This window comes from Neoarius graeffei, chromosome 17 (genome assembly GCF_027579695.1).
Source record: "Neoarius graeffei isolate fNeoGra1 chromosome 17, fNeoGra1.pri, whole genome shotgun sequence".
NCBI classification, from domain to species: Eukaryota; Metazoa; Chordata; class Actinopteri; order Siluriformes; family Ariidae; genus Neoarius; species Neoarius graeffei.
The window spans coordinates 65523629-65545674 of NC_083585.1; the positions used below are offsets into that span (position 1 = coordinate 65523629).

The 22046-nt window shown below is 40.7% G+C and overlaps 1 protein-coding gene and 1 pseudogene across 1 annotated transcript in view; one reads left to right on the forward strand and one right to left on the reverse strand.

The window, feature by feature from the left end:
* Positions 1-22046, reverse strand: part of LOC132864444 (E3 ubiquitin/ISG15 ligase TRIM25-like) — a 347007-nt pseudogene that overhangs the window by 21006 nt on the left and 303955 nt on the right.
* LOC132864438 (tripartite motif-containing protein 16-like) overlaps positions 7430-22046 on the forward strand; it is a 36264-nt gene continuing 21647 nt past the window's right edge. The window contains exons 1-2 of the mRNA XM_060897854.1: positions 7430-8131; positions 17676-17771. Of these exons, the coding sequence (XP_060753837.1) occupies positions 7532-8131; positions 17676-17771 (696 nt within the window). The 5' untranslated portion in view covers positions 7430-7531. The remainder of the gene's footprint in view (positions 8132-17675; positions 17772-22046) is intronic.

Below are 22046 nucleotides of genomic sequence, written 5' to 3' on the forward strand. Positions count from 1 at the left end.
GGGATCATTCATCCCAAAGAAGTTTTCAGAAATGGATCACAAGTCCACTCACATTCAGAAAGATTTTTATTTTTACCTGTAGATCATTAAAATGTTATGAAATATGATATCCAGTTACAGAGCTTTAACACAGTCACGTGAGCACTTTAGCTGTAAAATGCTGGAAGAAGGTTGTTGGCTGTTTAAAGCAGACTGACTGGTCTGACCTCTTTAACATTTCTTTACATATTACTGTTTGACTGGAAATAAAAATTTACTTCACAGAGAATGGCAGTCAGAGAACCAATTAAATCCACTGAATAGAAATTAGATTAGAAATAGAATTTGTATAAAATGACTTGGAAAAGAAGAATGATGTCCAGTTCTCATCTGTTTTTCATTTCTTTCTGCTTTAGCTGAAACTGTATCATGACCTTTATGTTCATCCATCGTACACAAATAACAGATGAAGCTTGGTCAGTACGACAGAAGATCTCGATCAGTTTGTCGTGTTCAGAGCAGATCTTCTCTTGGAGCTCTGCACAGGCTTCAACTAACTTGTGATTCTTAAAGGCAGGAGACTGATAGTGAGGTTTAAGATGAGCTTCACAGTAGGAGGCCAGACACACCAGACAGGAATTAGTGGCTTTGCGTTTTCTCCCAGTGCAGGAATCACACTCCACATCTCCAGGTCCAGCGTAACAGTGAGCAGGAGAAGCAGCTTGGTGTTCAGTCTTCTTCAGTTTCTCCACCACTTCAGCCAGCATGTTGTTCCTGCACAGAACAGGCCTTGGGGTGAAAGTCACTCTGCACTGGGGGCAGCTGTAGACGCCCTTCACATCCTCCTGATCCCAGAATCCATTAATACACACCTTACAGTAACTGTGTCCACAGGGAATAGTCACAGGATCCTTCAGGAGATCCAGACACACTGGACAGCTGAACTGATCCACAGAAAAATGATCTACTGAAATACCAGCCTCTGCCATTTTCCTGTACTGAGAGAGAAAGACTCTGAACTTTCTGCTGAGTTTCGTTTTTTCTGAAATGAACTTCCTGGTTCTGTGTGTGTTCCGTGTGGCAGAGAGAGTGGCCGTGACTTTAAAGAGAGAGAGAGCTCCTTTTTTGTAATGTGTCAGTAGGGGCCTGGCTATGTTAGCAAATTGTTATTCAGTGTGAAGAGATTTGAAAGTGTGTGTGTGTGTGTGTGTGTGTGTGTATTTCCTACAGGGCATATAAACTTGAACAATCTTTCTTACCAGTGATAGTTTAAATGAACAATGAACACATCTCTCTCTCTCTCATGAACAGGATTCTGAAGTAATTAATTGATCTGACCATCCATCCATCCATTATCTGTAATTGTAATTAAAAAATCTTTTATATTGAATTTGTTGTAATGTTTGCACATAGTTTACTTACATTATGTTTAAATTTCTGATCCCATTCTGAAACCATAATAATCTAATAAAGTACAAAATGGTCAAGCAGTAAAAATAAAATGATCAAAAAATGGCCAAGGATAAAATGAAAAAGCAGAAGGGGAAAAGTGTGTGTGTGTGTGTGTGTGTGTGTATAAGTACATTCTAAAAATAAATCTATAAATACCTCAACAGTGGAAGTGTTTTTGATCAAAGTTAAAAATTAAAAAATAAAAATTTCTCCTCTCATCTCATTTCCTGACTTAAGATAACATCACATCTCCATTATAACATCAGCTGTAGTATTTCTCCTTGCAGCATCTTCTGTAGCTCTTTCATCAAAGAGCCTCCACACAGCAGAAGTTTGTGGCTCCTCCTCCACTTGGCCCTCTAATGGTGGAGCTGGCTGGCTGCTGGGGGTGCATTTTGCTGCTGCGGCAGTTATTCTCTGAAGTGCCTCGTCAACAGCTCTGCTGTCACTGAATGCAAGCTTTTTAAACCCAGGATCCAGTAATGTGGTTTCTGAGAGGACAGTGTTGAACTCCATACGCAGAAATTTTCGGTCCATGGCTGAACAAAGAGCCGCAACCAATTCCTTTACTTTCTGCACGGTTACTGTCAGTTGGTGTTGGGCTGTCACAGGCTGAAGACCTTTGCAAAGCAGGAGCATTTTGGAGGCTGTGACATAGCTGAAGGAGAGAAAACAGCAACTTTTAAAATTAGGATTTTTAAAAATTATGCAGCATATTGTTTTTTTTCAGTTTAGTTTTGTCAATCATATGTGTTGTTTCTGCAATGTATAATAGTGACTGAATAGTAGTAGAGAAAAAACAATTGCCCAAGGTACCTGTCTGCACTTATCTCCACAGTCACCTCCTCAAATGGTTGCAGGACGGTGCAGATCTCTTTCACCAGCTCCCATTCCTCTTGACTGAACGTACCAACAGGTGCATTGATGAGGGCCAGGGTGGAGATCAAGTCAAGTGAAGTTTATTTGTATCGCGCTTTTAACAATAAACATTGTCGCAAAGCAGCTTTACAGAATTTGAACGACTTAAAATATGAGCTAATTTTATCCCTAATCTATCCCCAATGAGCACGCCTGTGGCGACAGTGGCAAGGGAAAACTCCCTCAGACGACATGAGGAAGAAACCTCGAGAGGAACCAGATTCAAAAGGGAACCCATCCTCATTTGAGCAACAAAAGACAACATGACTATAACATTAACAGTCCTAACATAAAGTCAGCTTTGTTGATCCTATAAACCCCCCAACGACGGAAACCCGAGCGCAAAACCGTTCACGACAACCACAGTCCCCAGCCACAAAAGCGCCACTGCAATAGTCCAGAGCGTCCTCCAGGCACGACCCCCAACTGTCCACATGGGGCCGCCCTCCACAGGAGCGATGCGATGAGACTCCAACCAAACACAGGGCACCAGGATGGATCAGGCAGGTCCGAGGAGCAGAAGAGGTCAGCATCTCGATCCCAGGACCGACATGTAACTCAGAGGGACGGATTGGGGGGGGGGACCCTGACATCTGGAGATGATGGCATCTTTTGTTTCAAGAATGCGTTTCAACATATAAAATGTTGAGTTCCACCTGGTAGCACACTCTTGTTTGGGCCTCAGTTCGGGCAACTCCATCTGGCGCTGTGTGGACTTCAGCCTCTCTGCAGCTACTGTGCTTCTGTGGAAAAACTCCACAATAGCCTTTACCTTGTCCACGGTTGTTTTCACCACCTTCAGGGAATCTCTTATCATCAGGTTGAATGTATGTGCCAGACGTGGGTGGTGGGTCCACTTCAGATTTTTTGTGGCTTTGGTGATGTTTGCAGCATTACCACTCACACAGCACACCACTTTGTCCTGTACTTGCCACTCATTTACCACTCTTAATAGCTCCTCTACCAAGTTTTCTGCAGTGTGTCTGTCAGTGAACTCAAAGCAGTCCAGCAGGCAAGATGTCATCTTGTAATTTTCAATAAAGTGGCAAGTGACAGACATGAAAGAGCAGGTGGTTCTAGAGGTCCAGCAGTCAGTTGTCAGGCAAACTGGTGGAGCTTTTTTCACCCTGTCTTGCCATAATGCACGTTCTGTGTCATATAGTTTGGGGATCATTGTTAGGGACAGTGTTTTTCTACTGGGTAGAGTGTATGTGGGATTTAAGGCTTTGACAAAACTTTTAAAACCTTTGTTCTCCACAGTGGAAAAGGGCTGGAAATCAGTGGCAATCATTTTAGCCAACTCCTCATCAATACTCTGCTGTTTGGCTGGGGTCATCTGCTTTGGTATAAACTGACTTATTTTGCTTTGAGTTGCAGTAGGAGGGGTTATTATACTTGCACTACTAGTAGCTGCTGCAGCAGTTGTTGGTTTGGGACCAGACACACCAGGGTCAGTAGACGTTGAGCCAGCTTGCCCTCTCTCCTCCAACTGCACTGTGGGATGGAGAGTTCTGATGTGTCTGTGCAGGTTTGTGGTGGAACCTGCTCTTACTGTTATTTTTATTTTACAGTGAAGGCACTCTGCTCTGCTATTCCCAATATCTTTAAACTGCAGCCAGATGCTGCTTCGTTTACAGGTGTCAGTCATATTTACGTGTTTTTGCGACACACTTGCACTGTCTCACTCACTGATGGGGATGGACAGACGCTCCACCTGACTGTCGCGTCTGTCCCCCTCTCTGTTTTCACATAATGATATGATCCTATATCCTCACATGTGATTGGCCACAAGGCCGCCATGCTGCCAATCAAAACAAAGTTCTGCCGTGAGCAGAGCTGAGCCACTGAGAGTGAGAGCTGGGCAGCAAAAGGAAAAAAAAAGTGGGGAGCCGGCTCTCACTCGATGGGAGTTGGCTCTTCTGATTCACTACAGAGCGACACATCACTAAATGATACAGTAGACTGCTTCCAGCTTGTTGGAATTATTCCTGTTTCCCAAACCATGTTAAATAGTCTCAAAACTACATCACGTGAATTATTATCCAGATGTTCCAGCATGCTATAGCTAATACCATCTTTCCCTGGGGAAGTTTGCTTTACCTTCATGATGGCGCTATTTAACTCAAATAGACTGAAGGGTAAATCTAGACCATAATCGTCCTAATGTAGTTTTCCTCACGTCAACACCTGGATTTAATGCCAGTGTATTATCCCTAGATTGTCAAGCCGTATTTGACAGATTCTCTAAGCTATGAATTTTAACAAACATTTGTGCCAATAGAGATCTTGCAGTCACGTGACCGAAAGGTAAACAGCCGCCATCTTGTCAGTAAAAAACACAGCTGAATACTGCTGCACTCATATACAAAATGGATCAATTTCAACCGATGGACTACACGGCTCATTTTTCTAATGAACAGATAACTAGATATATGTCTAAAATAAACGACCTACAGATTAGTGACCCTTATGGCTTACCGGATGTAGTTTTCACGACCATGTCAGTGGATATTGAACTGCCAGAGGTGGAATACCCAGACGTGTATAATTACCTCATCAACTTTCCCTCGCTGTTCAGTGGTGAAGCACTGCGTGCTTATAAATCTCTGGACAGTTATCTTTACAGAAATTCAGGATTTGTCAGCGACTCAGATGTGGCATCTTGTAAACAAGAAAATAACAATCCTCATTGGATGGGTAAGTCACTTAAGTATTACTAGTACTGATACTAGATATATCAGTATTATCTAGTATAGCACTGACCAGCCGATTATAGAATAGAATAGAATAGAATAGAATAAGGTAATTCCAGCTGTAATTCCAAATCGTCCGTCTTGTTTACCATGGATCTGGCGTTGGAGAGGTAGAGGCTTGGCAGTGGAGATTTGAGTGGTTGTTTTCTGAGCTTAGTCAACAGGCCAGCTCTGCCTGCAGCCTCGCTTTTGCTTCCGCTCCTGACGCCGCCTCCTTCGCCTGCCAGACCCAATAACAATGCACGGAGACCCCGCTGGTCTCGCTATCTCATCCGGAATGTTGTGCATGCAATGGAAATCGCTACAAACCATAATTTTCTGCTGGAAACCAATGTCCAGTAAGTCCATACGGTTGTAGTGGATATTGAAGTCCAGTACAGACGAACAACATGCAAAAATACACACAAAAAACATAAAAAATGTGCACAGGTAGGGAGAGCTTGTAGCCACAGCCGTTGTAGTACACACACACACACACACACACACACACTTTTCCCTTCTGCTTTTTCATTTTATCCTTGGGCATTTTTTGATCATTTTATTTTTACTGCTTGACCATTTTGTACTTTATTAGATTATTATGGTTTCAGAATGGGATCAGAAATTTAAACATAATGTAACTAAACTATGTGCAAATATTACAACAAATTCAATATAAAAGATTTTTTAATTACAGTTACAGAGAATGGATGGATGGCAGTGGCGGCTGGTAGTCTTTCAAACAGGGGAGGCTGGTCGGTTACGATATTTCCAGATTTTAAAAGAAAAAAACATCAATTTTGCCCATACTCTTGCCTCTGATCTGGCTGATTGTTGGCAACGTCACAAACTGTGAAATAACAGGTTCTTTTGGCCCATTAGCCTACTGTCCAATATACATGATGGTGGTGTTGGGGGGGGGGGTATATTTTAACATTTTATATTTTAAAATTGTGGCATGTTGTTTAAAAACTGATCATTATTGAAAGCAGCTCTTTGTCAGGAACCTCAGCAGTAGAGCTGGGTGCCACACATTTCATTCAATGACACTTTCCCTATATTTTACTTGTTTTGACTGAGATATATTTTATTGACAATTTTGATAACCCTTCACTTTTAATCCAGGTCTGTAGTGTGAAATGTTCTCGGCTGTGTTTTTGTTTAAAAATGTTTTCCAAATTGTAGCTGTGTTTAATTCATATCCAGAAAAATATATATTCCAGTATAATATACTCAGCATAAACATTTTAAATAGAGTCTATATTTTTGGTTCATCCATGACATATTACTAAAGTAGCCTATTTACTGTTGTTGATGTGGGTCACTTGCTGTTAGCCAATTCACTTTCTCGTACCAGGAGAGCTGAAAGGAACGAGTATTATTCCCTACCTTTTTCACCAAGTCAGTTTGAGGCGTTTTGGTCTACCTTGCTCTTTAATTTTAATGTTTTCCTCGAAAGGAAGACTGGCAAATGGCTTCGCCAAAATTAAATCAGCAATGCTTGGCCTCCGTGCGCAGCTTTCTTGCTAGCTGACTAGCCCCCTCAAGTTCAAGTTCAGTCACTCAAATAAACGAAATTTCTGGAACTAAGATAGCAAACTTGACAACACTATATTTACACTTTATTTACAATGAAAATATATACAAACTAAAAAAGCTGGTAGAAACCGTATGTAATGAATGAAATCGAAATGTAAGCTGATCTCTTACAATACACCACAGCACTCGCGAATCCGCATGGGACTGAACTGAGATTCACCGCTGCCTGTCTATAGTTGAAACGAGCTGTCAATCAAATCACCAATCACCAGTCTCCTCGCGGAAAGCTTTGCCATGTCCCTCCCACTGTGCGGCTCGGAGTCCGTGGGCGGGCATTTTCGCAGTATTTGTCCAATAACCGTCTTGCATTTTGATATTGAAAAGCGCAGAGCTCCCAAATGCCATTGAAGTGCACTGAGGCTGGGCTGCATCGCGCTGTCACGAGGGGGAAAAACTCACGCACACATTAAAGTTATAAGGGAATGATTTCGCACTGTAGTGGGTTGAGCACATATATATATATATATTTCTATGATTCTGGATCTGAAATAGCAATGTTATAAGGTCGGCTATAACATAAGCCTAGCGCAATTCATCCTACACGATGTTCGTCATCAATTAATCACTTCAGAATCCTGTTCATGAGAGAGAGAGAGATTTCATTGTTCATTTAAACTATCATTGGTAAGATTGTTCAGGTCTATACGCCCTGTAGGAAATACACACACACACACACACACTGTTTCAAATCCCTTCACACTGAATAGGAATTTGCTAACATAGCCAGGCCACGTCTTACACATTACAAAAAAGGAGCCCTCTCTCTTTAAAGCCACGCCGAACCAGGAAGTTCATTTCAGAGAAAACGGAACTCAGCAGAAAGTTCAGTCTCTCTCTCTCAGTACAGGAAAATGGCAGAGGCTGGTATTTCAGTAGATCATTTTTCTGTGGATCAGTTCAGCTGTCCAGTGTGTCTGGATCTCCTGAAGGATCCTGTAACTATTCCCTGTGGACACAGTTACTGTAAGGTGTGTATTAATGGCTGCTGGGATCAGGAGGATGTGAAGGGCGTCTACAGCTGCCCCCAGTGCAGAGAGACTTTCACTCCAAGGCCTGTTCTGTGCAGGAACAACATGCTGGCTGAAGTGGTGGAGAAACTGAAGAAGACTGAACTCCAAGCTGCTTCTCCTGCTCACTGTTACGCTGGACCTGGAGTTGTGGAATGTGATTCCTGCACTGGGAGAAAACGCAAAGCCACTAATTCCTGTCTGGTGTGTCTGGTCTCCTATTGTGAAGATCATCTTAAACCTCACTATCAGTCTCCTGCCTTTAAGAAGCACAGGTTAGTTGAAGCCTGTGCAGAGCTCCAAGAGAAGATCTGCTCTGAACATGACAAACTGATCGAGATCTTCTGTCGTACTGACCAAAACTTCATCTGTTATTTGTGTACAATGGATCAGCACAGAGGCCATGATACAGTTTCAGCTAAAGCAGAAAGAAATGCAAAACAGGTGAGAACTGGACATCATTCTTCTTTTCCAAGTCATTTTATACAAATTATATTTCTAATCTAATTTCTGTTCAGTGGATTTAATTGGTTCTCTGACTGCCATTCTCTGTGAAGTAAATTTTTATTTCCAGTCAAACAGTAATATGTAAAGAAATGTTAAAGAGGTCAGACCAGTCAGTCTGCTTTAAACAGCCAACACCCAACAACCTTCTTCCAGCATTTTACAGCTAAAGTGCTCACGTGACTGTGTTAAAGCTCTGTAACTGGATATATTTCATAACATTTAATGATCTACAGGTAAAAAAAAAAAATTATCTTTCTGAATGTGAGTGGATTTGTGGTCCATTTCTGAAAACTTCTTTGGGATGAATGATCCCGATTCTGGAAAGTTCAAATCTCTGCAGAGATTTTGGTCAAAACTCGGCGTTAATGTCAACATTCACTAGATTGATTAAGTTCAATCCCGATGTTCACTGATGGTTCCTTTAATCCGGTGGAATTGGGTGTGGTTTTGAATGTACACACAGCACCTTAAAGAAGTAAACCTGACTATGACTCTGGATTTTACTGCTAAACAAATAAATAACTCCCATGAATCCAGATGTGCACTGTGCATGTCTCCCCCCTCTAAACTCACTGAGAAATAAAAGGGAACAGTGATGACGCGCACTGCTCTCAGATCAGTCTTCTTCTTCTGTCAGGTTTTATGGCAGTTTACAAGCAAAGTGTTTTACCGCCATCTACTTGACTGAGGTGCAATCAAATGGATGCCATATCAAAGAAAAATTGAATAAAAAGGAAAAACAACGCAAAACAACAAACTAAATCCTATTTGCTAATTTTGTTTCTTTGATAAATGTTATCATAGCACAAGTAATGTTTTCTGATCTCGGCTCACCTAATAAGGTGTCTAAAGAAAAGGCTTTCTTGACTGCGTTCACTTCCCTCTTCAGTTTTTCTCTTTGTCTGTAGAATTTTAAGCACCTTAAAAGAACATGATCTACATCCTCTCTCACTCCACAAAGTTCACATTTTCCAAATGGATGTTTGTTTACAACGTATAAGCTGTTATTTAATCCAGTATGGCCTATTCTCAGTCTTGTAAACCAAACCTCCTCCTGTCAGTTTGGGTAACTAGGTTTGCTACTTGAGATCTTTTTGTATATTATATAAGTGTCTACCTTTCTTCTCCTTATCCCATTCAGCTTGCCATATGTTAACTCTGTTTAATGAGTACCTTAAAGTGCATATCACGGGTAAATTCAGGAGCAAGATCAATGTAATTCTCCTATTTTATATTAAACTTTGGTCAGAAATCTGTAACATTCTGCTTTTTTTTTTTCTTTTTTTTTTTTTTTTTTTTTAAACCTTGCTCAATACCAGAAAAATTCAGTTGAAATCAAGCCATTTGAGGTGAATTGGTCCGCCTCTGAAAAAACTTGGCATTTGAATTTCCCAGCAAACATTGATTTTTGTGACGTCATCTGTGGGACACCTCCCTCTGAATCCTACATCAGCGCTGGTTTGTTTTCTGAGAAAATGACCTGGTGATTTTCTGCAAATTTCTTCAACGTTATCACGTAACTATTAAAATGGTTAACAGATGTATTGTACGGAGGAGGGTGTAGCAACATCAATCTTGATGGGATTAGTACTCATCATTTTCCAAAAGGCCGGACAATGAGAGAGAAATGGGAGCGCTTGGTCTACACAGGCTGTGCACTGAAACCGTGCAAGCTCTCACAGCCTGCCGGCGCTTCTGCAGGTAACATCACGATTCTGGCTCCAGACCCCCTTGGGATTTTTCCAGACGCGTTTTATTTTATTTTTTTCTGCTGTAGACAGATGGCCTTGTGCAAAATTACCCTTCTGGATGAGTGTGTAAAGGGACATACTTTTAATATAAAAAAAACGTAATTGGTCCAGAATATGCACTTTAACTTCTGATCTACTGAGTGGAATACTTAACTGAACCTCCTCTTCCTTGGTTGCCTCTTTTGCCAGCTTGTCTGCTTCCTCATTGCCACCGACTTCTTTATGGGCTGGAACCCATACAAACTGGATTGATATTCTCTGTTGACTGATTGCAAATAAGATATTATTAATTTCATTCAATAAGTCCTGTCGACATGACGATTCTCCACTTTGAATGGATGTGAGAGATGACATAGAATCAGAACAAATAACTGCTTTAGGGGGCCTAGTTTCTTCTATCCATTGTAATGCAATAATAATGGCTGTCATTTCAGCTGCAAATATAGACAGATGATCTGATCTCTTTTTAATAGAGATTTTGTAATCAGGGATATAAACTGCAATACCTGTTTTACCCTCTGAATCTTTAGATGCATCTGTATAAACCTGTGTTGTATTATAGTACCTACTTCCTAAATATTGCTCTACGCTCTGATCCACTCCTCCAGATTTAGCTATCTCTTTGGTTTCCTTGGTCACCGTAGGGCAGTGTTTCTCAAACTTTTTCAGACCAAGGACCACTTTGTCCCAAAAAAAAATTTCAGGGACCACCTGTCAACATCCGCCCCACACGACACACACACACACACACACACACACACACACAATACAGAGATGTGTACTATTAGGTGTTTTTAATTGAAAAAATTATGGTTAACTAAATACATTAAAGGCCTATCCATTCCATATCCTCCGTGGTTTTTAAAGGCAAAAGTATGAAGGTTTAAAATTCAGCAAACAGTTAATCAGAACATTTCATATCAATAGTTTAAAATTGTTCAAAATTAGGAGGAACATGAATGACCTGAAATGAACAAAACAAATTTTAGATTTAACAGATTACACTTGTCTTCTGCTCAAAACTTAATGGGAGGAGTGGTGCTGATGCATACTAACTGAACCTGTCAGCCACTTCTCCATCCTTATTGTTTCACTTTCAGTAAATTAAAAAAATCGCCACAAGCTAGTTAGGATTAGCCTATTCTATGTTCAGAATTTTCATTTGCTTGTTTTCAGGTCTGCCTGCCTGTTTCCTGTGAGGCAGAGATTTGTGAGGTGACTGTTGCCTAGAGACGAGAGGCGGAATAAGAGCACGTGCACACTACAAGTTTTATGTGGTGCAAATTCAGATGCAGAACGCTTTTTAAATACCGTATTTTTCAGGCGATAAGGCGCACCGGATTATATGGCGCACTGTGAATTAACGTGTCTATGTTCACACATAAGGCGCACCAGATTGTAAGGTGCATTAAGCAAAACAACACAGTCCGGTAAATCAAACTTTATTCCACTCAGTTGTAGCAACAAATACCGGTACAGAAAAATACACTCACTTCATTCCTCTTCCAACCTGCTTGAAACACACTTCGTAAGCGTGCCATTTTGCGGGTCCTTTTACGTACACACAAATGTACTGTAATATAATGTTGAAGCACAGTACGTATTATGTATAAAAAGTGGCGGGGGTAAGCGTACTAAATACTGTTCTCTGATTGGTTTATTGTTGCTAGGGTGTAGCCCGGGCTGCCTTACATGAATGCATTTCTAGTTTAGACATTACAGTCAGGCAGTCTTGTAGACTGCTCAGGGGTCCTGTTACAAGGCCGATCAGGTAGTGACACAGCGTACCGTAATGCTCCGAATATCCGTTGAGCGGAGCGGCTTCGTTGCTTACCAAAGTCGTACTTACACATTTCGACAAATGTTTTTGAGCGCATTGTACCACACAAAATCAGTCAGTAAGCACAACAAGTAATCATACATAAGGCATGCTGGATTATAAGGCGCACTGTCAATTTTTGAGAATTTAAGGATTTTAAGTGCGCCTTATAGTCCCAAAAATACGGTGGTAATAATGATGAAATTACAGGCCTGTTTGATTGCCATTAAAAACAAGATTGGATAAATTTAACTTTCTAATAATGTTACAAAGCATACGCTAGCTTATCTTGAAAATGCTGACTACATTTGTAGATCACCTCGCGGACCACCGGTGGTCCGCAGACCACACTTTGCGAAACACTGCCGTAGGGGAGCAAAACAACCAAGCTGGAGTTGTTACCAGGGGCACAGTCTTACTACAAATGATATCATCTATTCCCAATTGATTTGCTAATTTGTTACCATCCCATCCAAAGCTACAAATCTGGGATCTACTGTACTCCCAACACTCATTGAGAACTTTTTTAGTAGGGTGTGATGCCTCATGTCCATTTAAATTAATCCAGTAAGCCATACTCAACTTAAGATGTCTGAAGCTTAAGGGCATTTCTCCTGATTCTACTTGCAATGCTGGTATGGAAGAAGTTCTAAATGCACCACAACATGTCCTGAGACTTTTAGCCTGCATTCTATTGAGTTCATTAAGCAATGTCTGAGATGCTGAAAGATACACAATACAGCCATAATCTGAAACTGATCTTATCAGTGCAATATAAATTCTTTTAAGGGACATCCCTGAGGCTCCCCAGTTGTACCCTGATAAACATTTCAAAACATTAATGCCCTTTTTGCATTTCTCAATTATTTTCTGAATATGTTCTTCAAATGTTAACTTGACATCAAACCAAACTCCCAAGTTTTAGAGAAGTTAACCCCAACTCTTACTTCTATTGTTCTGTCCTTTCGGAAGTCTCTAATCCAGTTAAACATCTTGCCACCAATACCCATCCTATTCAGCTTAATTAACAACCCCTCCTTCCATAGCATATCATATGCTTTCTCTATATCAAAGAATGTTGCTAAAACTGATTCTTTATTGACTTGTGCTTTCCTTATTTCATTTTCTAAACATACAATAGGGTCCATTGTAGTACGTCCACTATGGAACCCACTCTGGTGTGGGGAGACAAGACCTCTTTTTCAATTTCATATGCTGGCCTTCTAGTGATGATTCTTTCCATAATCTTACATAAATTAGACGTTAATGCTATTGGCCTATAACTTTGAACTTCAGTTTTATCCTTCCCTGTTTTTTCAATCGGAACCAGTAACCCTTTATTCTCATCTATTACTTTAACTCTCCAAGACAATTCATCAGTTAAGTTCTGTGAACTATCAACCTTAACTTTTCGCAAGCACCTCTGCTTTCTCTTGATTAGTTACTGGCTCCACATCATTGTTTTTAATCACCGGTAAAGAAAACTCCCTTCTAATGCCTCCCATCTTTTTAATCACGCTCCAAATATCATCCACTTTGACTTCTGCCCCTATTTTAGAACAGAAATCACACCAATATTTCCTTTTAGCTTCTCTTTATAATTCTTTTAACCTTTGAATGTTTTTTTTTTTTTTTTGTATTCCATTAAATTGGTATAGGAATAGTTTGATTTAACAATTTTGAAAGCTTTATTTCTAGCTTTAATTGCTTCCTTACAATCATCTGACCACCAAGGTACCATTCTCTTTTTCCTCATCCCAGAAGATTTGCCAAGAACCTCTTCTGCTGACTCACATAATATATTTGTAATGATTGAGTTTAACTCATCAACATCATTACTCATATCTGACATTATTCCCATCAGCCTATCGCTTGCCTTCATGCTATATAACCCCCAATTTGCTTCTCTCATTTTCCATCTTGGAAATCAATTTTCTTCAAGGCACACATTTTGATTTCTAATACTTAACCAAATAATATAGTGATCACTACCTAGAGAATTTTCATTAACCTCCCACTCACTTACCCCTGCTATCTGATCAGATACTATTGTAAGATCTATTGCTGATTCTGTTCCATGAGATGCATCAAAGCTAGTGTTCCTTCCATCATTTAAACAAACCAGCTTGTAATCATCCATAAACTCCTCAATGGTGCTCCCATTTTCATCCACTTTAGTACCTCCCCACAGAGTGTTATGTGCATTAAAATCTCCACGCAATACTAACTTTCCATTTATCGCCTCACGCAGCGCTCGAAACTAACGGTGTCCCGATGTCCCGGGGACCATAAAAAATGTCATCGGGACACAAAATTATCATATCTGGGACAATCCCGGGACAATGGAAAAAAAAATAGATCTAGAAAAAAAGTTCTACATTAAAGGTGCAGTACAAGATTTTGGAATAACGGTTCCCGCAAGCCATATTTTGAAAAGAAACACTCTCACCCCCCGCGTCTCCACCCCTCCTCCCCTTATAAAGCCTGAGAAAGTCCGCCTTTATAATGGGTGTCTATTGCGTTACACACCAGTGGAGCTCGTTAAGTTAGAGTGTAGAGAGCTTGGAAAAATAGCTCAAACTTTCTCATTTAAACTGTGTGTTCAGCCCCAATTTTCACTCCACACACATAATTTTCTCAAAAGTAGTAGCCACACTTGTCCTGATTCACACAATGTGTCTACCTGAGCGATAGGATTTACTGTTTTTGAATGAGAAGCCTGAAAGTAACGAGAGCACAGCCGCGCAGCCTCATAGACTCCCATTATAAACGTGGCAGAAAAGTCACTCGTTTTTAACTCGCTCTAGTGACCTCATTTTTTACACTACAGACAAAAAAAAATTACATCCCTGTGTTCAGGAGAGCCTTGTGGCGCTCACTGTGAAAGAATTTTGTGAATATCTCCTTCCGTTTTCGTGTAAATCCCCGTTGTTTGGAAGGAGCGCTCTGAGAGAATCCTGCGCTCTGTGTGACACTCTGCTCGCTCTCACACACACACAGAAGGGCCGGGCTGCTCGCGGGCTTCAGTCTGATTGACGTGTCAGTATCCAGTCATTTTGAGGTGGTACCTCGATATGATTGGATGGCGTTTTTCCTTTATTTTACACTGTAGACTGGATTAAAATATTTCGTTTTTTGGGTCAAACCTTCTATTGTACTGCTTGCAACATGGGTGTGCATTTCATCCATTGATGGTATGGCTGATGGCTTTCAAAACATTTCTGAATGGGGCAACAGGTATATTACATAAAAATGGATAACGGTAATGGTGAAAATGATGTTGGCCTTATATATGCCAACAGATATTCAAGGTATAAGTAGATGAAACAAACATAAAAGGGGTCTTATTTTCAGCTAAAGTGTACTGCAGATGTAGGGAGTTGAAACATTTTCTGAATGAGCTAGTTGGCCCCTTTTAAATACACCGGTATCTATTCATACAGTGAGATCGCCAAAGTTTAATAAACTGAAAATGCAATAACTGTAATTTTGAAGTAGATGATGTATTGGACATGTGTCACTTGTGTTTTGTGACTTATTGTAAAAATGATATAAAGGGTTCAAAATCGTATAGTTACAAATATAATAGTAACTTCATATGATAATATTAACCACTGGTTATTTCAGAGAGGAAAAAAATGGGGACACTATTGCTTCCATTCGGGACAATACAACACAGAATTCGGGACCACTGGGGGACACAAAGAAAAAAAGTTAATTTCGAGCCCTGGCCTCACGCATACCATCTAGCATCTCTCTCAAGAGTCTTTTACCAGGGTTATAAAAGTTGATAATTTTAATCTTAGTTTTACCGACCCAAATCTCAACCAGAACTGCTTCAACCTCTTTATCTATATTTAAAGCTCTGTAATTAATCCCCTGCTGAATAAATGTGGCCACTCCACCTCCTGCAGTATCCCTGTCTTTATGCACTGCTATGGATCCATATATTATTAAATCAAGTGATGGTTTTAACCAGGTTTCCTGTATACAGATAATGTTTGGTTTAACAATTTGTTCCTCAATAAAGTGTTTTAGTTCCTGACCGTTAGCAGTTAAGCTCCTGGCATTCAACTGTAGAATAGATAGTCATTATTAACTACCACGTGGTGCTTGACTATCAGATACCCCTAATACCATATTGTGAATGGAATCAACTGACAATTCATGAATCTCTAGATAATTTAAAAAGCAACAGAAAAGTATTTTAATTCTATCAATTCTACTTGCTACTTGGGCTGAGCAATTAACCACTTCCACCATAAAAGCAATGAAATTTTTTCTTATCCACAATTAAAGTCTCTTCAGTTACTTTACAGCATTTCAGAGTCGTTTGAGTTTGACTCGGGGGTAAAACTACAGGAGTCATACTTCCTTTAACCCTTGATTTTGCTTGGTTTTCTTTGTCAACCTTTTTAATAGCTTCGACATAAGTAACGCTCTCTTTCACCTTAACACTTTGCACTTGAATTGCTCTTTTATACATCTTGCACCCTTTATAGGCCGCACTGTGTTCACCTCCACAGTTACAGCACTTGATTTTTGTTCCTTCCTCACATTTACCATATTCATGTTCACCTCCACATCTAGCACACCTAGGTTTTGACTTGCACACAGAAGAAATGTGTCCATATCACTGACATTTAAAGCATCTAATTGGTGGGGGGATGTAAGGCCTCGTCATATAACTTAAATATCCAATCATGATCTGCTCAGGCATCTTAACCTCATCCAACACTAACAAGACAGACAAACTTGGTCCTTTAGTTCCATTCCTAATTACTGGCAAACGCTTGACTTTGTTGATTTTAACTCCTTTAACATTGCTTTTAATATCGTCCTCTAACAAGTCAGTCGATACACCTGATATCACCGCCATTACTTTACCTCTTTCTTCCCAGTCTTGGGCTTTAACGTGTTTCCCCAGTAAAGTTTTAAGCTTCATTAATCCCATTCTCTGATCTCTATCTTGGCAAACAACTAACAGGTTACCATCTTTTAACGCTGTGACGGAGCGAACTTCACCTACTTGCCTATAAATGGCTTCACTGACTTTCAATGGGTTTAGTAGATAGACAAAACAGGTTTTGTCTGTTTTGATGTGACAATGTAATTGTTTTTGTTTGTGTTGATGTGGCGATGTGATGTTTTGTTGTGCTTGTTGTGACGATGTGATGGAACTTCATGTACTGCCATTCTTGGCCAGGTCTCCCTTGTAAAAGAGATTGTGATCTCAATGGGACAAACCTGGTTAAATAAAATAAAAAAAACAGTATACAAGGGGTTTGAAATCGGATCACAACTTTAACATCAGTCCTCGATCTTTTCGCTTCATCTTGTTTAGCTTTCACCTTTCTTTTCTCTTATGCTCTTTGAACCAAATTCCATTTACCTGACTTATCTTCACCTTCACTTTTATAGTACTCTCACTGTCATTCTCTTCTGAAAACTCCTCCAAATCATTAGTTTCACACTCCTCTAGAACTCCTTTCAATCCATGATCGCACCCCAGTCCACCAAACGCCAGTTGCAATGAATCTGGCAGCTCTTTCACATTCCCGGAAGCACTCCTCGCATTTTTTCTCAGATCAGTCTGTCTGTGAATCCCATTGAAAGTCACAGCTGCCTTTTGAACAGTTTCACTCCAGAGAATATTGCTGAACTACCTTGATGTTTCTGTCACACAAATAACATTGAAATAACAATCAGTTGACATTTTCACAGAAAACTAAACTTATAATATCATAAGTGGTGCAAACATATGAAGATAGAGGTCACTTCATTTTGGGTGTCTTTTAATTTTCATTAGTTCTAGAGGCGATATTTATAGTTTTCATTAAAATGTTTTTATTGGCTATAATTGTGTAGAAGATGATGAAATGTATTTAAAATGTATTTTATTTGTTCTCAGAATGAGCTACAGGAGGAGCAGATGAAATCCCAGCAGAGGATCCAGGAGAAGCAGGAGGAGGTGCAGGAGCTGAAACAGACTGTGGACACTTTTAAGGTGAGGAGTGAAGAGTAGCTGTGTTTCAATTAACCTGCTTAAAGGAGATGCGCAGAACCATGGCCTCATTTTTTGTTTATAAATGCCTTGAGACCAGTGGCGGCTGGCCCATAGGGGGCACTCGGGCGCCGCCCTCCCAAAAATTTGAGAAAAAAAAAATTATATATATAATTTTTTTTTTAACAAATGTTATCATCGTCAGTTTTACTTAAGTGTGTGCCTACATGCAATCTGAATTATTTAAACGACATTTCCACCAACTGACACTCATTCAACAGTGAATTTCCACCGACAGACTCGTATCATTTCTCTTCTTGGACACTTGTCAAAACACCCCAGAGGTGCAGCGAAATAGCCAATCATGTATGGTTGCTAGGGAAAAATAATAAATATTTGGCCAATCAGTATCGCTGAATTTAATGGTTTTGGGGCGCTGGAAATTTCGCCCCGCTACAGAAAATGTGGGAAAGTTTTGGTTGCTATGGTGATAAACTTAAGGTCTCAGGTCAGTCAGTCAGAGAGATGATGGCGGCGACGACGACAGTTGAGGGGTAGCTTCCACCAAATTCGGTGAGATCTTTGTTAAACTACCCTTTTGCGAGAAGGACGATGGTGGAAAAAATCCATGGTAAGGAGCTGCGACCCGACAAGCCCGAAATAAACATCACCCAGCCAACCAAGGAGAAAGTTAAAGCCTACAACAGGACGTTTTGCAGGAGTTGGTTCCAGTGTAAGTCGTGGCTGACAGGCTGTGGAACAGCCAATGCACTTTTTTGTTTCCCCTTCATCCTTTTCAAAAGTGACAGGTGTGATTTGACGTGGACACAGTCTGGACAAACTGACTTAAAGCAGCTCTCCGAACGCATCAAGAAGCGGGAAAGATCAAGAGTTCACATGGGAAACTGTGGAAAGCTAGCTGTGCTTGGAAGGATTTGAATGAATGAATGAATGAATGAATGAACCTTTTATTATCCCTGGTCATAAGTACCAGCGAAATTGACCATCAACCTGTCCTTACATAGTAGATAGGACAGGAAGACAGGGATGAGAAGAAAAAAAAATAGAGTAACACGAGGAGAGGGGAGGAGAAAAAAAGCTACCCCCACACTTTGCTCCTGTGAGGAGTACAGTGTGGGAACATTAAAAAAAACACCTCAGCAAATAAGCACAAAATAACACAAGTACACTTTACAACATGAAAACTTGGGACTTGAGGGAGGGGAGGAGGTAGAGGTAACCCAGCGCAAGCAAGCAGCTGTCCACTCCTGCTGCCATGATGGCGCTGGTCACGCACCCACTTGTCACACTGGGGGTGAAAGCGGCGACCGCGGGAAGTGGGGGGAGGAATGCGAGAGCGTCTCACAGTAGTGACCTTCAGGGGGAGATGTTGTCCCAGCAATGGCCTTGGCCAAGGCTGGTGCTGTCTAAGGGAGCCGAAAGCAGATAAGATTGGGGTTGTTTGGTCTTGGGACGAGCAGACGCATTTTTTACACGTCCACTCTGTCCATTCTGGTCTCTGAATCAATCCATTTTCTTTGCAAAGCCGAAAGCTTCTCCATGATGCCATCTATGTTGCGGTTCAAGTTCTGAATAACCACAGTCTGAGTGCTGACAGCTCTGCCCACCACTTCAATCATATCGGGCAGCTTTATGGGGCTTTGAACAGCTGTCACCATTGTCTGATTTCCTCGATAAACCAGGGCAATACCTAATCCAGTCAGCAAAAGTCCTGTAATCATGGTTCCGAATAGGTAGATGTCTTCAATGTCCTCCACAGAAAGAATCGCCAGGCACACGACCCGCCACCGCTCCCATGCATCCATCGTGTAGCCAGCCGTGAACGTTCTGGCAGGACAGGCGGGTTCCCCCGAACCCAGGCTTCTCATCGAGAAAACTGTGTCAATTTCGTTAGGAGACCAGTTTATCAATTCCATGACATAGCGGTGCAGCTAGACGATGGGCACCGCATTGCTGTAAGAAGGCACAATGAAGAGGTCGATAAAAACCGTCATATTTTATCTAAGATCATCGATTGTGTTAAATTTTGTGGTGCTTTTGAACTAGCAATGCGGGGACAGACAGACAAGCAAAGTTCTTGTACAAATAAGAACTCTCCACCCCATTCACTCACTCATTTCATCTACTCTCTCTCTCTCTCTCTCTCTCTCTCTCTCTCACACTTGCATACAGATATACAAATACCCACCTACTCAGACTCCCACTCACCCACTTAAAAATCACATCATACTCTCTCTCCTCACTCGCTCGCTCACTACACAGCCCAACTTCACAAACACACACACTGACTCAAAGTAGGAACATCACTCTCTCCCTTTTGGAGTTTGGACAGAGGAGATGCAAGGACTAAATCTGCCGAGTGTAAACATAACGCCACTGTTGAATCAGAACTTGTCTTTGTTATTATTATTAGTTTTGGTTTGTGTTGTCTCTCAGTTCTGAACTGGACAGTAACTTCAAATCCTTCACTCTCTCACACAGAAATCTTACCCTCATCTCAGAAGCACACACACACCACCTCTCTCTCTCTCTCTCTCTCTGTCTGTGTCTTTGGTTAGAGGTGATGTTCAAAACTAGACTTTTGGTTCATACTGGACAATAATCACACATCTTTCTTGTCATAGTTTGTATTCATAACAAGCGTGTCAACACTGTTTCACTCCCCCTCTCTCTCTCATTTCACAGAAATACACCTAGCTCAGAACACACACACACACACACCTCATTTCATAGTCACTCTCTCAGAATCAGAAACACTTTATTGCCAGGTATGTGGACACACACGAGGAATTTGACTCTGGTTTCACTTAGCTCTCATAGTACAAAACAGAGATAAAAAGCGTATACACAAAAAGGGTGCAATAGGTGCATAGTGCAAAGTAATCCAGGTAAGTCAAGTATGAAATAGATAAATAAATATAAAAGTATACAGTGTGCTCAGAATGACGGTATGAGTGTTCAGATATTTTACAAGTGATATTACTGATATGAGTCTGGGTTTTAGCTGTCTATCGCAGAAAGAATTTTCTGTTTTGGTGCAATATGGTGCATAGTGCAAAGATGAAATTGTAAATATAAGTAACAGTGAGCACAGAATGACTGTATGAGTGTGCAGATATTTTGCAAGTGAGATTACTGATATATGAATCTGGATTTTAGCTGTTCATCACAGAGACAGCCGGAGGGAAGAAACTATTCTTGTGTCTGGTTGTTTTTGCATACAGTGATCTATATCGCCTCCCTGAGGGGAGAAGTTCAAACAGTTTGTGACCAGAGTGTGATGGGTCTGCAGAGATGTTACCTGCCCATTTCCTGACTGGACAGGTATAGGTCTTGGATGGAGGGCAGGTTGACACCAATAACTTTCTCTGCAGACCTTATTGTCCGTTGCAGTCTGTTCTTCTCCTGTAATGGACAATAAGGTCTGTAGAGAAAATTATTTTCTCTCACACAGAAATCTTACTCACCTTATCACACACACCACCTCTCTCTCTCTCTATACAATCACTCTCTCACTCACACACAGTTGATTTTATATACAGTGGGGCAAAAAAGTATTTAGTCAGTCACCAATTGTGCAAGTTCTCCCACTTAAAAAGATGAGAGGCCTGTAATTTTCATCATAGGTATACCTCAACTATGAGAGACAAAATGAGAAAAAAAAAATCCAGAAAATCACATTGTCTGATTTTTAAAGAATTTATTTGCAAATTATGGTGGAAAATAAGTATTTGGTCAATAACAAAAGTTCATCTCAATACTTTGTTATATACTCTTTGGCAATGACTGAGGTCAAATGTTTTCTGTAAGTCTTCACAAGGTTTTCACACACTGTTGCTGGTATTTTGGCCCATTCCTCCATGCAGATCTCCTCTCGAGCAGTGATGTTTTGGGGCTGTCGCTGGGCAACATGGACTTTCAACTCCCTCCAAAAATTTTCTATGGGGTTGAGATCTGGAGACTGACTAAGCCACTCCAGGACCTTGAAATGCTTCTTACGAAGCCACTCCTTCATTGCCCAGGTGGTGCGTTTGGGATCATTGTCATGCTGAAAGACCCAGCCACGTTTCATCTTCAATGGCCTTGCTGATGGAAGGAGGTTTTCACTCAAAATCTCACAATACATGGCCCCATTCATTCTTTCCTTTACACGGATCAGTCGTCCTGGTCCCTTTGCAGAAAAACAGTCCCAAAGCATGAGGTTTCCACCCCCATACGTCACAGTAGGTATGGTGTTCTTTGGATGCAACTCGGCAT